General features: G+C 36.9%; 1 protein-coding gene across 1 annotated transcript; it reads left to right on the forward strand.

Moving 5' to 3' along the window:
- The first annotated feature begins 4,917 nt into the window (after window positions 1–4,917).
- Window positions 4,918–5,496, forward strand: ARL14 (ADP ribosylation factor like GTPase 14). The gene has a single exon (XM_059921965.1). The coding sequence runs from the start codon at window positions 4,918–4,920 to the stop codon at window positions 5,494–5,496; it is 579 nt and encodes a 192-aa protein (XP_059777948.1).
- The last annotated feature ends 10,347 nt before the right edge of the window (window positions 5,497–15,843 follow it).

A 15,843-nucleotide genomic window follows, 5' to 3' on the forward strand; every position in this document is an offset into this window, starting at 1 on the left:
GCCTGCCAATGCAGGGGACACGGGTTCGAGCCCTGGTCTGGGAAGATCCCACATGCCTCGGAGCAACTAGGCCCGTGAGCCACAACTACTGAGCCTGCGCGTCTGGAGCCTGTGCTCCGCAACAAGAGAGGCCACGACAGTGAGAGGCCCGCGCACCGCGGTGAAGAGTGGCTCCCTGCTCGCCACAACTAGAGAAAGCCCTCGCACAGAAACGAAGACCCAACACACCCAAAAATAAATAAATTAATTAAAAAAAAAAAAATTAAGCCTGGTTTCACTGGTATATACATGGATGTTTTCAATTTGTGACTCAGTGAGCTGTATACATTTATGATTTTTGCATTTTTATCTACGTATGTTATACTTCCATTTTCCAAAAGTTCATTTTTAAAAAGACCAAACAAAAAGTTATTATAGGAAAAGCAGGGATGTTCCAAGTCTGCATAAACTAAGCAAGTCACACAACGACCTCCCCATTCTTTCTTCTTTAGTTATAAAAAATAAAGTTAATTGAATAAGTTGCCACTTTCTTCCAAGAGATGAGTTTCTATATCTTTACTTGGTCAGTACATGGTTGAGTTTCTAAGTAAGGGCTTTTTGCCTCCCATCTCCAAGGTAAGAGGTTTAAAAAAAATGTTTCTTTCATTCCTGCATTTTAAAACAAATTTCCTATGATACCACAGAGCTTGCCAGTAACTCTCTCACAATCCTGCCTTTATTTGCATAATCTCGGAATGATTCACAGAAAACAAACACCTTGCCTTCCCTCAGGTTTGGCCAGGACAAATGAATCCATAAATGTTGTAAGACAGTAGAAAAGGATGTTGAAACATTTGTAGAATTTTTCAGGAAAATTAACATTGAGAAAGAAATTACTCCCTTTTACAGAAGAGTCATATTTTCATTTGGATATAATATTCATCCAGAATTTAACCCCTCATCTGGTTGACTATCTGAAAACAAGGTATAATTGGTCAAATGGGAAACAGAGTGAAGGCATATATATGTATGATTATCCTCATTATAGGCAAAACAAATTAAAGTATTACCCCAGTATGGACAGTGGATCTCATAAAGACTGTATCAAGTTTAAAATGAAATAAGTGTTAAACCTTTTCTTTTAAAATTCAATCTATTGAAAGTCCAGAGATGGATGGAGAAGAGCCCACGTGGTAGTGCACAGTCCCTAAATTCATCTTGGGAAATATGGTCTTACCACATGTGTAAGCTGAATTATTCTCTACATTACTGCAGACTGCAGCCTAGTTTGATTAGCTTATTTCAATTACATTCTTTTTTTCTACGTGTTATTTTGAACATTTTCAAACCCACAGGAGAGTTTAAAAATAGTACAGTGAACACCCAAAACCCCTCACATAAACTACCAATTGCTGACTTTTGCCATATTTCTGATGTGTGTGTGTGTGTGTGTGTGTGTGCGCACTGAACCAATTGAAATTAACTTGCTGGTATCACCCCTAAGTATTTTAACATATATCTCTTTAGAGCAAGGACATCCTCTTACGTAACTACAATATCATCATGCACTCAAGAAATTTAGCATTGGACTTCCCTGGTGGCGCAGTGGTTAAGAATCCGCCTTCCAATGCAGGGGACATGGGTTCGATCCCTGGTTGGTTAAGAATCCGCCTTCCAATGCAGGGGACATGGGTTCGATCCCTGGTATGGGAAGATCCCACATGCTGTGGAGCAACTAAGCCTGTGTGCCACAACTACTGAGCCCGAGCGCTACAACTACTGAAGCCCGCGTGTTCTAGGGCCGGCATGCTGCAACTACTGAGCCCATATGCTGCAACTACTGAAGCCCGTGCGCCTAGAGCCTGTGCTCCGCAACAAGAGAAGCCACTGCAATGAGAAGCCCGCACACCACAAAGAAGAGTAGCCCCCGCTTGCCACAACTAGAGAAAGCCTGCACGCAGCAATGAAGACCCAATGCAGCCAAAATAAATTTTTAAAAATTTAAAAAAAGAAATTTAGCATTGATAAATAACATCATCTAATATACAGTTCATATACATAATAATATATGAATAATCATCATCATCAAATGTCCCCAATTATAGTAATAACCGATTTTTTTGAACAAAGGATCCAATCACGTATCTTAAATGTATCTTAATTTAGATCATTCTTCTTCTGTTCTTTTTTTTTCTTCTGCCTTTCATGGCATGGACATATTTTAGAGTTCAGGTCTGTTGTTTTGTAGCATGTCCTACAATCAAGATTTGCCTGATGGTTTTCTCATGATAGTTAAACGTGTTTATAGGAAAAAAACCCCATTACATGTGCATATTTGTATCCTGTTGCTTTTCCATATACATCCTATGTTTTCCCATTTCTGAGACTCTGCTTACACAGACCATCTCTTTAATAAATACCCTTCCCCCACCCTATCTCTAGAAGGCCTGGTTTGAGGTCGAAACTTCTCTAGGGTGATCTCCCTGATGCCCTCCATCCTGAAGTAATCTTTGAATTTCTAGAATATGTTGGCTTTTTTCTTCTTATAGCATTTACATTTTTTAAAACTTTGTATTATTATTTTTGTTCACATATCTTTAAACTTCTCCCCAGTGAAAGTCACCTAAGGGAAGGTCTAATTTATCTTTGTGTCCTCCCTGGAATCTAGCACATGGTAGTTCACACAGTAGGCGATCAATAAATACATTTGCTGAATAAATGGATGGATGAATAAATGAATGAGAATGCTATCTCTGGTTTCTGAGATATAGGGAGTTGGTTAAGAATTTAATAGTTTTTTAAAGGTTTACATAATTTCTTCATAAGTGTACTTTCTACACCCAGAATAGTCTACTTAATTTAAAAAATAAAATTTTAGTTTTAATAAGAATAAAACATGTATATTTTATGCCTTAGTATATATAGCTCTTTTAAAACTCAACTTGCTGGGACTTCCCTGGTGGTCCAGTGGCTGGGACTCTGTGCTCCCAATGCAGGGGGCCGGGGTTCAATCCCTGGTCAGGGAACTAGATCCCACATGCTGCAACTAAGAGTTTGCAAACCGCAACTAAAGATCCTGCATGTCCCAACGAGGATCCCGTGTGCCACGGCTAAGACCCGGCGCAGCCAAATAAATAAATAAATAAATAAATATATATATATATATATATATATATTTTTTTTTTTTTTTTTTTTTTTTTTTAAAGTTTAAAAAAAAATTAAAATCAACTTGCTAAGCATTGAGGGAAGCCTTTCAGTCTGGAGAGTTTATTCTTTAGCTTTGAATATAGTCTTATATTGTTTCTTTTATAATTTCCTCTTTGCATATTTTCTGTTCTTTCTGGAATAAAGTCCTATAAGTCAGACTCTGAAACTTCTGAATTTTCTTCTAACCTATTATTGATCTTTTTACATTTTGGAAACCATGTTTTTAATTTTCAAGAGTTCTGTTTTTGTTTTTTGAGTGGCTTTTTAAATAGCATCCATTTCTTGTTTTATGGATGCAATATCTTTGCAAATCTCTATGGAAATATTAATTAGAACTTATTGAACATTTTCTTCTGTTCCCTGCATTACCTCTGTTAAAGCTTTCTTAAAACCTTCTTATTTTTATCTTGGTCTTTTATTATATTAGAGGCATGTTATGTATTAAGTATGAAAACCTCTGTGCACTGAAAGCTGACTGGGAACTCCATGTACATGAGTGAGGTTTGCCAACTGCCAGGTTGACTATAGGTTAATTAAATGTTGAGTTAGGCATTATGAGGTGGAAACTCCCAACTGTCAAAACATGAAGGTCTCTTCTCTGACATCATACAATTTCTTTAGAAAAGATTTTTTTTTTTTGGCCCAGGGTGTAACATCTCACTCTGAATTGTCACCCAGCAGAGGTGTGTGTGTGTGTGTGTGTGTGTGTATGTGTTTTCTGTTCCTTATTCAGACTTTCAGTTAACCCTCTGTTTTTAGTTGCTCATTTTGCCCCTTCCCTCTGTATCCTGTGTATCAGTACTCCAAGCCTCAGCTTTATCCTGCTGCATTAGTTACCATTCATCTTCTATCTATATTCCACGTTTCAGAATTTTGTTGAAATCTCTCACCCTCTGATGGACTCTCCTGCTCTAGATATGAGTTTATATGTTCTTTTTATTCCTTTACCATCATTTTGGTGGAGTCTTGAGAAGGAGAGGAGATAAATATATGTATTCATTTGCCACCTTTAATCAGACTGCTTAATTTTAAAAGTGTTTGTGTAACAAACTTCCCCTCCTGTAAATTTGGTCTTGTGAATGGTGTAAATTTTCTATCTAGAAGATTAAAGAAGTGATTCTCTATATGATTATGGGAGAGGTTCAGATAACTTTGGATGGTTTAAAGTTTCCTATTGAGTAATCTGGAAAGTACTAAAGATACTGCTCAGGGCAGTGTGAGGTAAACTCTCTCTTCATGGCTTCGGAAGTCTGGTTACTTATTTACAACTGGGATAAGATAAATAGTCAAATAACTACAGAATTTCTACAAACCATTCGTAAAGTTAAGTTTTTATCCCACTACCAAACCATGTTCCCGTGCATATCCAAACCTTTGATTACCCTAGACTTCCAACATCTGGAAGAGAACAAGCTGCAGTGTCACACAGGCAGGCCCCTCCTAAGTCCTACTCACTCACAAAGAATTTCCCCTTTGAGCTTCTATGACACTGGCTGGTTACTCACATCGCAGATTCCTCAGGATTGGTTGGGACTGCAAATGAAACACTGTTTGCCCATAATCAAGTTGATAAGCTACAACATAAATGCACGCAAGTTCCTATTCTTAGATTATAACATGAAGCATTTGCTCTCTTCTTTCCTCTTAACATTTTCATGCAAGACCTGGAGAGGAAACACTGGCTCCAGCCAAAAGAAAAGGTCTTCAAAGAAAAAAAAAAAAAAGCCTAAAATGGGCCTATTGAATTCTAAAAACCCCAAAGCCAAGCAAGCCCGAATTCTTCTTCTGGGACTTGACGCTGCTGGGAAGTCTACTCTCATTTACAAATTAAAACTTGCTAAGGATATTGTGACCAACCCAACAGTAGGTTTCAACGTGGAGATGATTGAGCTGGAAAAGGGTGTTCCACTTACGGTCTGGGATGTTGGAGGACAGGAAAAAATGAGAACTGTGTGGGGCCTCTACTGTGAGAACACCGATGGGCTGGTGTATGTTGTGGACAGTACAGATACACAGCGACTGGAAGACTCCAGGCGAGAGTTTGAGCAGATTTTGAAGAATGAGCACATTAAAAATGTGCCTGTTGTCCTGTTAGCCAACAAACAAGACGTGCCTGGTGCTCTGAGTGCCGAGGACATCACCAGAATGTTCAAAGTGAAGCAACTCTGCAGTGACCGGAACTGGTACGTGCAGCCCTGCTGTGCTGTCACCGGGGACGGGCTGATGGAGGGGTTCCGGAAGTTAACTGGATTTGTGAAAAGCCACATGAAATCAAGAGGACACATATTAGCATTCTTCAAGCAGAACTGAGGTCCAAGTGGGGAAAGAGATGCTGATGAAGTTGAAAGGGTAATTTTTTCTCCAGGCCAAGTGAGAAAAGCAAGTTGCCGAGTTGGCAAACTTTTCTTGAAATGTTATTTCACCTATATTCCATTAAACAACTCAGAATAATATCTAGAAAATATTATTTGGGGTCAGGCACTTTAGCAAACTATGTAGTGATGATAATTGAGAATGAAAATTTTACAATTTTGTGCATGTTGGATGATTCAGAATAATCATATTTGAGACCAAATAAATTCTTGTCTTATTATTTTTATATGACTACTAGAACAAAGTTTAAGTAATAGAGTCAGAATTCTTCTGCTAATAGAGTCAGAATTCTTTCAGACTGTTTCCAGCTGTTATAGGTATTGAATTTCCACCATGCTCCTGTGTAATAGCTGGGTGGTGTAAAAAAACGAACTTTAAATTATGAAGAGGAAAATGTTTGATGTTAATATTTTGTAAATCCCTATCACCTAAATAAAGGGTTTTTGTTTTTGTTTTTGTTTTTTTCTGCATTCCTGCTAGCTTTTTGAAATCTATTGCTAGGAACTTCTTACAATGAGTCAAATAATGAACTCTACGCTGTTAATTGCCCAGAGGCTGTGTTCTCCTACAGGGAGCAGAAGTTTGTATCTTAAAGCTCTGGGATCAGGGTAGCACCTTAGATATTAGGGCAAGGTCTGGGCTTATCGCTCAGCTGGATGCTGCAATCCCAAGACTGGCTTCAGTAAAATTCAATATAACAGTTATTACTTGGGAACATATGTACAGCTCACTGTACTGATCAAACAGGAACCAGAGCCAGACTTTGCTCTCAGACACCTGGCAATTCACAGGGGAAACAACACAAAGCCAGTAGCTATAACAGGGGAATAAGTACTACGTGCTATAACAGGAGAAACTCTTTCTGACCTGGAGAAATAAGAAGTGCTTCGTGCAGGAGGTGGTGTTTAAGGGAGTCCCCAACTCCTGGGGACCCCACTGAAGATGCAGGTTAGTCAGTGGAAGTTCCCATCACCAGGAGACTCTCCAGAGACACTGTGGGGGGAGGCGAGGAGGGGAGAAGGAACTGGAGATTGAATTGCAATTCCCCTGAGAGGCTCAGAATGCCCAGGGAGGCCCTGGTACTAACAGAAGACACTCTTTCCTCCTAGCCCACCTCCAACAAGGCTCATCTGGGCTAGAAGCAGGCCCCAAAACCCCACTACACACCCTGGGACTCCAAATCTTAAGGTCACAGAGAAAAATAAAGGTATAGTAAAGCAAGGTTGCCAGCCCCTGGATTCCTCCATAGTTTTCTTCTCTCACCTTAGCCATGATTTGTTGTTCAGCAATAAATCCTTCTGTGCTACATGCTGGGGATTCAAATAATAAAGTAGGCATATAGTTAATTATAGTTTCCATTGGTTGAATACCGTGTGTGCCAGGAATTGTGTTAAATGCTTTCATACATCTTTTCATTTAATGTTCACAACTGCCCTGAGAGAAATAGGCATAATTATCTCAATTTTACAGATGAGAGTACTGAGACTAAACAAAGTTAAACAACAGTAACAACCGCAGAAAACTATTTGGTATTTTAAGTGAGGAGTGGCAGAGCCAAGATTCAAACTCAGGTGTCTGACTTCAAGTCCTGTGCTGTTAATTGCCATGATATTGTTTTATAAATAAGGTATGGCCTCTGTCTTCAATGAGCTCAATTAAGAATAAATTCAAGCTAAATATTACTCAGCCATAAAAAAGAATAAAATAATGCCATTTGCAGCAACATGGATGGACCTGGAGATGATCATACTAAGTGAAGTAAGTCAGACATAGTCAAATATCATATGATATCACTTATATGTGGAATCTAAAAGAAAAAAAATGACACAAATGAACTTATATACATAACAGAAATAGACCCACAGACATAGAAAACACACTTACGGTTACCAAAAGGGAAAGGGGGTGGGGGAGGGATAAATTAGGAGTTTGGGATTAACATACATACACTATTATATATAAAACAGATAACCAACAGGGACCTACTGTATAGCACAGGGAACTATACTCAGTATTTTGTAATAACCTAAAAGGGAAAAGAATCTGAAAAAAAAAAGATATGGGTGGTGATGGTGGGATGAATTGGGAGATTGGGATTGACATATATACACTAATATGTATAAAATAGATAATTAATAAGAACCTGCTGTATTAAAAAACCATCAAAAAAAACCCAAAATATATATATATATGTATAACTGAATCACTTTGCTGTACACCTGAAACTAACACAACATTGTAAAACAGCTATACTTCAATAAAAATAAATTTTTAAAAATTAAAAAAAAATAAATCCAAGCTAAATTAAAAATAGAACTACCATATGGTCCTGCAATCCCACTTCTGGGTGTAGTTCCAAAGGAAATGAAATCACTACCTTGAAGAGATATCTGCATTCCCATGTTCATTACAACATTATTCACAATAGACAAGACATGGAAACAATGTAAGTGTCCACTGATGAATGAATGGATAGAGAAAATGTGGTATATATATATATATACAGTGGAATATTATTCAGCCACGAAAAGAAAGAAATCCTGACATTTGTGATAACATGGATGAACCTGGAGTTTGGCATTATGCTAAGTGAAACAAGTCAGACAGAGAAAGACAAGTACTGTATGATCTTACTTATATGTGGAATCTAAAAAAGCTAAACTCATAGAAACAGAAAGATTGGTGGTTGCCAAGGGGTGGTGGTGGTGGTGGTGTGATGGGGGAGGTTGGTAAAAGGGTACAAACTTTCAATTATAAGATGAATAAGTTCTGAGAATCTAATGTACATCATGGTGACTATAGTTAATAATACTGTATTATATACTTGAAATTTGCCAAGAGAGTAAACCTTAAACGTTCTATCACCACCAAAAAAAAAAAAAAAAGTAACTATGTGAGGTGATGGAGAATGTGTTAATTAACTTGATTGTGGGAATACTTTCACAGTGTATATGATATCAAATCATCACGCTGTGTACTTTAATATATTATTATATACATATTAGAAAATATATTATAATTTTATTTGTTAATTATACTTCAGTAAAGCTGGGGGGAAAGAGAATAAATTTAGGCCAACATATACTGCTTTTATAGTAAGAAATTTCTTTGAAAAACAAGCTAGGCAGAATGAATTAAGTGCAGTAACAGATATAAGAAACATGCTGAAAGACTGTGGCAAAAAGAGTTTCTGATTTCAGGAAGATCTCAGGGGAGTGGCAATGTTAAATGCTTCATAGTAGAGTTTTTCCTAAATGTCATGAGATTATTAAAACTGCAAATATGCATCTTTTTAAAAAAATGCATCGTCCCTTAACATTTTCCCTATTTGATTTTTAAAAAACCTTCCTAGGACCTTGAAGGCATTATGTTAAGTGAAGTAAATCAGACAGAGAAAGATAAATACTGTATGATCTCATATGTGAAACTTAGAAAAGCAAAAAACAGAAGCTAAACGCATAAAAAAGAGATCAGACTTGTGGTTACCAAAGGCAGAGAATGAGGCGAGGGGGAATTGCGGAAAGGTAGTCAAGAGGTACAAATGTTAAGAGGGTCCTAAAAGTTTGCATCACAAGAATTTGTTTCTTTTTCCTTTTCTTCTTCCTTTTCTGTCTATTGTATCTATATGAGATGATAGATGTTAGCTGAGCCATTGTGGTAATCATTCACACAATATATGTAAATCAAACTATCATGCTGTGTGCCTTAAATTTACACAGTGATGTATGCCAATTATTTCTCAGTAAAACTGGCGGGGGAGTAAAAAACAACCTTCTTAATAATCTTAAAATTAGGGGTCACTAGCTTATGTCTATAGAAAATGTCAGAATAGAAAATGTATCCTGGTGTTCCTGACTATTTTGGTAGTCTGAATTAAGTCAAGCCCTTTGTGGCCCAGTCTTAGCATAATGTAAAATTCAAAGAAAACAGTCCCAAAAAATAATGAAAAGCAATTAAAATCTTTACTTCAGAAAACTGAGTGTGTGTGGTGGGTGTGGTGAGCAGATACATCCTTAATGTAGAGCAAAACTTACAAAGTAGCTTTTTCCTATCTGTCATTTCAACATCTCTCCCCCATAAGCAGCTGTTCCTCAAAATCTCTACTAATATTCTCCAACAAACTTAAACACTCTCATGCTTTATCCCATTTCTTCCCTGGGATCCAATCTATCTTTCCTCAGTCATTTGCTTTCTTTTCAATGTAAATTTTACCAATCTTTCCTTTCTTAGGCATTTCCTTTCTGCTCTCCCAACATGCTCCTCTACACCCTCCGACACACACACACACACACACACACACACACATACACAGAGTACACTCTTCATTCTGCTCTACCTAATTAAGGCCAGATTTAAAGGAAGGGAAAAAGGTTAGATGGACAACACCAAAATATTCCTTAGCAGGTGAGAGGAAAGAGGCTGTGAATATGCATGCCTTGATATTTATTATTGTCATACATTTTATTCTCTGTTATCTATGTGTAGCACGGCAAAACATTTATCAATGTAGCATGCTGCCATGGATCTGTAGCAACCAAAATCACACTTCTGAAATGTTCCTTGGTTAAAGATTTATAGACTGAAAGGTAAATACCAGTTAAATATTTCTATCTGATTTTCTAAGTATTCCCAGGTGAAAAAAATTGCCTGCAGGGCCTAAGAATAAAGAATGGCAAATAAACAAAGCGGCAGCAGTGACTGATACATGTTAAAATTAATTTGTCATTTTAAAAAGCTGAACATTGTTATGTTCTGATGATGAATAAATTGGGTTCTGCCAAACCAAGGAAGACTGGGAATTTCAGATGGAGTGTCCTGAAGTGCTTGTCCCTCGTAGGTGGCACCAAGGGACAATCTGCAGAGGCATCAGTGTGTTGAGTATGTGGAGGAACAACCCAGGAAACATCACCTGTCAGTCTTCTGTAAGCCCTGCTTACAGGCTGGCCTGCTCTTATTTGCAGGAGCTCTCTCTCCAGAGAGAGAGACAGACAGACAGACAGACAGACAGAGACTAAGAAGCAGAAAGACAGAAGCCAGAGAGACCTCTCTTTTGGCAGGACTAATAGTATTTTAACGTATTATGGGATATAGTGTCCACCAGATTTTTAGCATAGTGTTAACTAGCAGTAGATTAGATTAGCACACTTTACCTTGAAAATACCACACAAATATAAAAGTTTGGATGATAACCATATGGGTAGTATTTTCACAAACATTATCTCATTTTGTTCTCATGAAATCTTATGGGGAAGCATAACAAATATTATCAACACTATTTTAAAGAAATGAGGAACTGATTAAGCACTTACTGAACCTAGTCCTCCAATTTCCAAGATCTTTTTTAAAAACCTCATGTATTATCATACAATGAATTTAACAATTTAAATTTAACAGTTTTTAACCATTAAATTTCTCTGATCTATTGCATTTGGTCCTTACTTTCAATTTAGTATATTTCCACTGTCTCTTCCTATTTTTCCATGACCTAGAAATTTTTGAAGAGTCCAGTCCAGATAATTTAAAGACTGTCCCACAATCTGGATTTGTCTGATTGTTTCTTCATGATTAAACTCGAGTTAAACATTTTTGGCAAGAATATTCCTTAGGTGTTGTTACAGTTCCCACTAAATCCATTAGGAGGCACATAGGGTCACACTGTCCCATTATTGATGACGCTCCATTTGATCACTTCCTTTACGATAGTGCCCACTAGATTTCCCCATGGTAAAAATATAACTTTCCCCTCCGTTCTAAATAAGTAATTTGATATGGTAAGTATGATATTTTGAGATCATATGAACATTCTGTTCCCCCAAAGCCTTTCTCTTAATGGTTTTATCATACATTGATGATCCTTTCCTGAGTCAGTTATTACACAGGGAACTGCAAAATGGTGATTTGCTAAACCTGTTTTTCCTTGTACATTTATGAGCTGGCATTCATTTGTAAAAAAGAGCTTACTTTTTTTTTTAATCCCTCTTCTCCATAAGCAAGCAATCAATCTCCCCCTCCCCTTTCTCTCTCATTATAGACTCATAGATACTTTTTAAACAGTAGATTGCATTTTGCATTTTAATCCACACAGATACTTTTTTCTTTATAAATTTATTTATTTAATTTATTTATTTTTGGCTGCATTGGGTCTTCATTACTGTGCACGGGCTTTTCTCTAGTTGCGGCGAGCGGGTGCTACTCTTAGTTGTGGCGCAGGCTTCTCATTGCGGTGGCTTCTCTTGTTGTGAAGCATGGGCTCTAGGCACGCAGGCTCAGTAGTTGTGGCACGCGGGCTCAGTAGTTTTAGCTCGTGGGCTCTAGAGCGCAGGCTCAGCAGTTGTGGCGCACAGGCTTAGTTGCTCTGCGGCATGTGGGATCTTCCCGGACCAGGGCTCGAACCCATGTCCCCTAAACTGGGAGGGGGATTCTTAACCACTGCGCCACCAGGGAAGCCCTAGACTCATAGATACTTTTTGAATTCAAACTTTTATAATCCAGTGCTACTTAAACCGAGGTCCACAGATCAGCAGCAGCAACATCACCTGCAAGCTGCTTAGAAATGTAAATTCTCAAACCCAACCCCAGACCTATTTGTCAGAATATTTGGGGTGGGTGGGGTGGAGGTGTATGAAGCTAAGTTCCTGGAATTTGTGTTGTTACTGACACTGTTATGATCCATTTCTGTCCCAATTCTTTCTAATGCTCAAATTGTCCCAAACTTGCCCAGGAGAAGCTCTTTTAAGCCAGCGTCTGTATTCTGTTGACATGTCCCTATTTGTCTTTGAGTAATTCCTTGTTTGGGAGGACATTGAGTCATCTTGTACTTTCCCTACACAGCTGCCTCAGACCTGGAATTCACCATTTCTCCCAGGAGTCCTGGTGCCTTTCACTGGGGAATGGTATTTAGAAACTGAATAATGGTGTTAGCTGTGCTCACTGTTACTGGGGTGTCACTGCTTATAGGCCCATTCAATAGAAAAAGCAAGGGAATATATAGATATACACACACACAACATACTATATATATCTTTAAAAGCAAGGAAATACCTATATATTTAAAAATAATATTGATACCTCCAGATTGAATCAACACCATAGGATTTTTCCTTATCTTCCCCATTTTTATTTGTATCCCTCTTCTCCTACAAAGAACTCTGGTTCTAAAAAGCATCAGTACAGTTACTCATTTGCCTTATGCTACAACACAACAAAATACTTCCAGAATCACTATACCAAACTGCCATCTCTGAGAAACCCACTCAAGAAAGTTCAAGACTTCTTTTTAGTTCTTTCTGTTTTTACTCAGTGCTGTGTTCAAAAGTTACTTTAATTAATTTTTTCTGTGCCTATGTTATAAATATGATATTGATTTTGGTTGATTTTTGCTATTTGTATTCAATTTTAAGGTTTGACTCTTCTTTATCTTTTGAGTTAATATTAATTTTAATTTTCAAATTCATAGAACATTTACATGCCTCAGAAGTGAAAACTGTATGAAAAGTTATATTCAGAGAAGTCTGGCTCACATCCTAGCCTTTCCCACCTGTCCCTAACCTGTAACTATTTTCATTAGTTTCTGATTTACCCTTCTTTTGTTTTCTCATTGCAAAACTAATCAAATACATATAATTACATTCTCATTTTCTCCTATTTCTTATACAAAATGCCACATTTTATATACAGAGAAGAAATAATTTTAAAATAGAGATTTGCTACCAACTCATTATTACATTAAAGAAGAGGAGGGACTTCCCTGGTAGTCCAGCGGTTAAGACTCCACACTTCCAATGCAGAGAATGCAGGGTTTTTTTGTTTTTTGTTTTTTAAAGGAATTCCTTTATTTTTATTATTTATTTATTTATTTTTGGCTGTGTTGGGTCTTCGTTTCTGTGCAAGGGCCCCCTCTAGTTGCGGCAAGCGGGTGCCACTCTTCATCGCGGTGCACGGGTCTCTATCGCGGCCTCTCTTTTTGTGGAGCACAAGCTCCAGACGCGCAGGCTCAGTAGTTGTGGCTCACGGGCCTAGTTGCTCCGTGGCATGTGGGATCTTCCCAGACCAGGGCTCGAACCCGTGTCCCCTGCATTGGCAGGCAGATTCTCAACCACTGCGCCACCAGGGAAGCCCGAGAATGCAGGTTTGATCCCTGGTCAGGGAACTAAGATCCCATATACCACGCAGTGCAGCCAAAAAATAAATAAATAAATAATAAATTTTTGAAAAAAAAGAAGAGGAAAGCCTCCTTAGTACAACAAACTGATTCTCATAATTCCCTCCTCAAGTTATACATAAGTGGCATCGTACTTCTAAATCAGGTTGGATTTTCTTTCACTTTATAGCATTTTTTTAAGGCATCTTTCCACTCTAGTTCAATGTACCTACTATTAATGGGAAACATGAGAGACTGGTGACAGCGAGATGCAATCCTCTGTTTACCATGGGATAACCTCCATTATCTACATAGTTACATTTCTGTTCGTGTTTTAAAGTAAAATATACATTTTACATTTATGCTAAAATTTATTCCTGTGTAAAAAAATACACTACCCTGAATTTGTAAAAATAAAGCATATATATATATATATATATATATATATATACACACACACACACACATACACACACATAAATATATATGTATATATATTTACATAGAAAATATAAAAACACACCAAAATGTTTGTGTGGTTACATTATAGATAGCTATAATTCCTTATAGTTCTTAGTACTTTCCAAATTTTATATAGTGAGCATGTGTTACTTTTATATTCAGGGGATAAAACATTATTTTCAAAAGAGCTGTTTAATCTTCAGAGTCTATATAAAACATGAGTGGACAATGCATGGCCCTAGAACTGTCATTTCAAATGCATTGATCTAAAGTAATAAGAAATCCTTTTAATGACCAGAAATATTGCAATGTACAGACACATGGGGGCATTGTAACCAAGTTTTTATAATTTAAGAAAAAAACCCAGAAACCAAAAACCAAAACAGCTAACATTAGTGCGCACTCACTGTCAGCCAGGTTCTGTTCTAAGCCTTTATATGTATTATCTCATTTCATCCTTATATTAACTCTACGGGATAGTACCATTATTATCCTCACTTAAGACATCTGAGACTCAAAGCCACACAGCCACCTAAAATTGTGAAAGCATTTACAGTGGTCTTTTGTATATAATCAAGCTCCTACTGCCAGTTGTTTGGAGAGAATTCTATAGTGTACCTCTGTGTAATTCTCTTCTAAGGCCTACTTCACATTCTCAAATGATCTCTCCATTGTTGCACTCAGAGTCTAAGAACAGCTAGAGAGCGGACAATGAATATTTAAACATTTTTAGTTTTTCATCAGAAATAGAAAGTTTGGAAAATAGGAAAATACAACTCTCTGTTAGCATTTTGCTACATTTTCTTCCAGTCTTTATTTTTCTTCAATGTGTGTATATATTCAATAGATCTTTTTTGATAATTTGGTAATTTGTTTTTTCATCTATCATCACATCCATATATTATATAGCTTTACCATATTATTATATATCTTTCAGAACCACCATTTCAGTGTTACATCATTTTCAATGAAGTAGGTAAACCATAGCTTATTTAATCATTTCTCTACTATTGGTTTTTTAGGTTGCAGCCAATTTTTCATGTAAATAATTCAGCAACAAACATCTTCATGCGTGTATTTCCCCTCCCTCATATTTATTCCCCTATTCTGCAACTATTGCCTGAATACTTAATAAATACCAGGCACTGTATTAGGTTCTGGGTTTAGGATTTTTTTCCCCTAGGATAGTATTTCAAGGTTGCAAAGTCTTATGCCTCAATACATACTGTCAAATTGCTTTCTAAAAGGTCAAAATCAGGTTATTCTAAATGGATTCTTTAAAAATAAGGAATAAAAGAGATGTAAAAACGTTTAGCTATTAGATGACTGATGACTACAGCCTTATGTGTTGAAGAATCAACATGAGTAGTTTGGGTAGTTAAATTTGTAAATTTCAAATCACTCATGACAGGAAAAAATTAATGCCAAAATTTGTAGTAGTTTTTGCTAACTATGACTCAAAATCCAGACATAATAAAAGAAAATATTGATAAATTCGACTACATAAAAATGAATGTTGTAGCAAACATCATAAACAAAGTCAAAATACAATTATCAAACTGTGTGTTAATATTTGCAATATATATCATACAAAAATATCTTATGTCCCTAAAAGAATACTCATCAAGAGAAAAAGAACCAAAACTCTGTAGAAAAATGTACAAAAGACACACACACTGTTA

Source organism: Balaenoptera ricei, chromosome 4 (assembly GCF_028023285.1).
Source record: "Balaenoptera ricei isolate mBalRic1 chromosome 4, mBalRic1.hap2, whole genome shotgun sequence".
Lineage (NCBI taxonomy): Eukaryota > Metazoa > Chordata > Mammalia > Artiodactyla > Balaenopteridae > Balaenoptera > Balaenoptera ricei.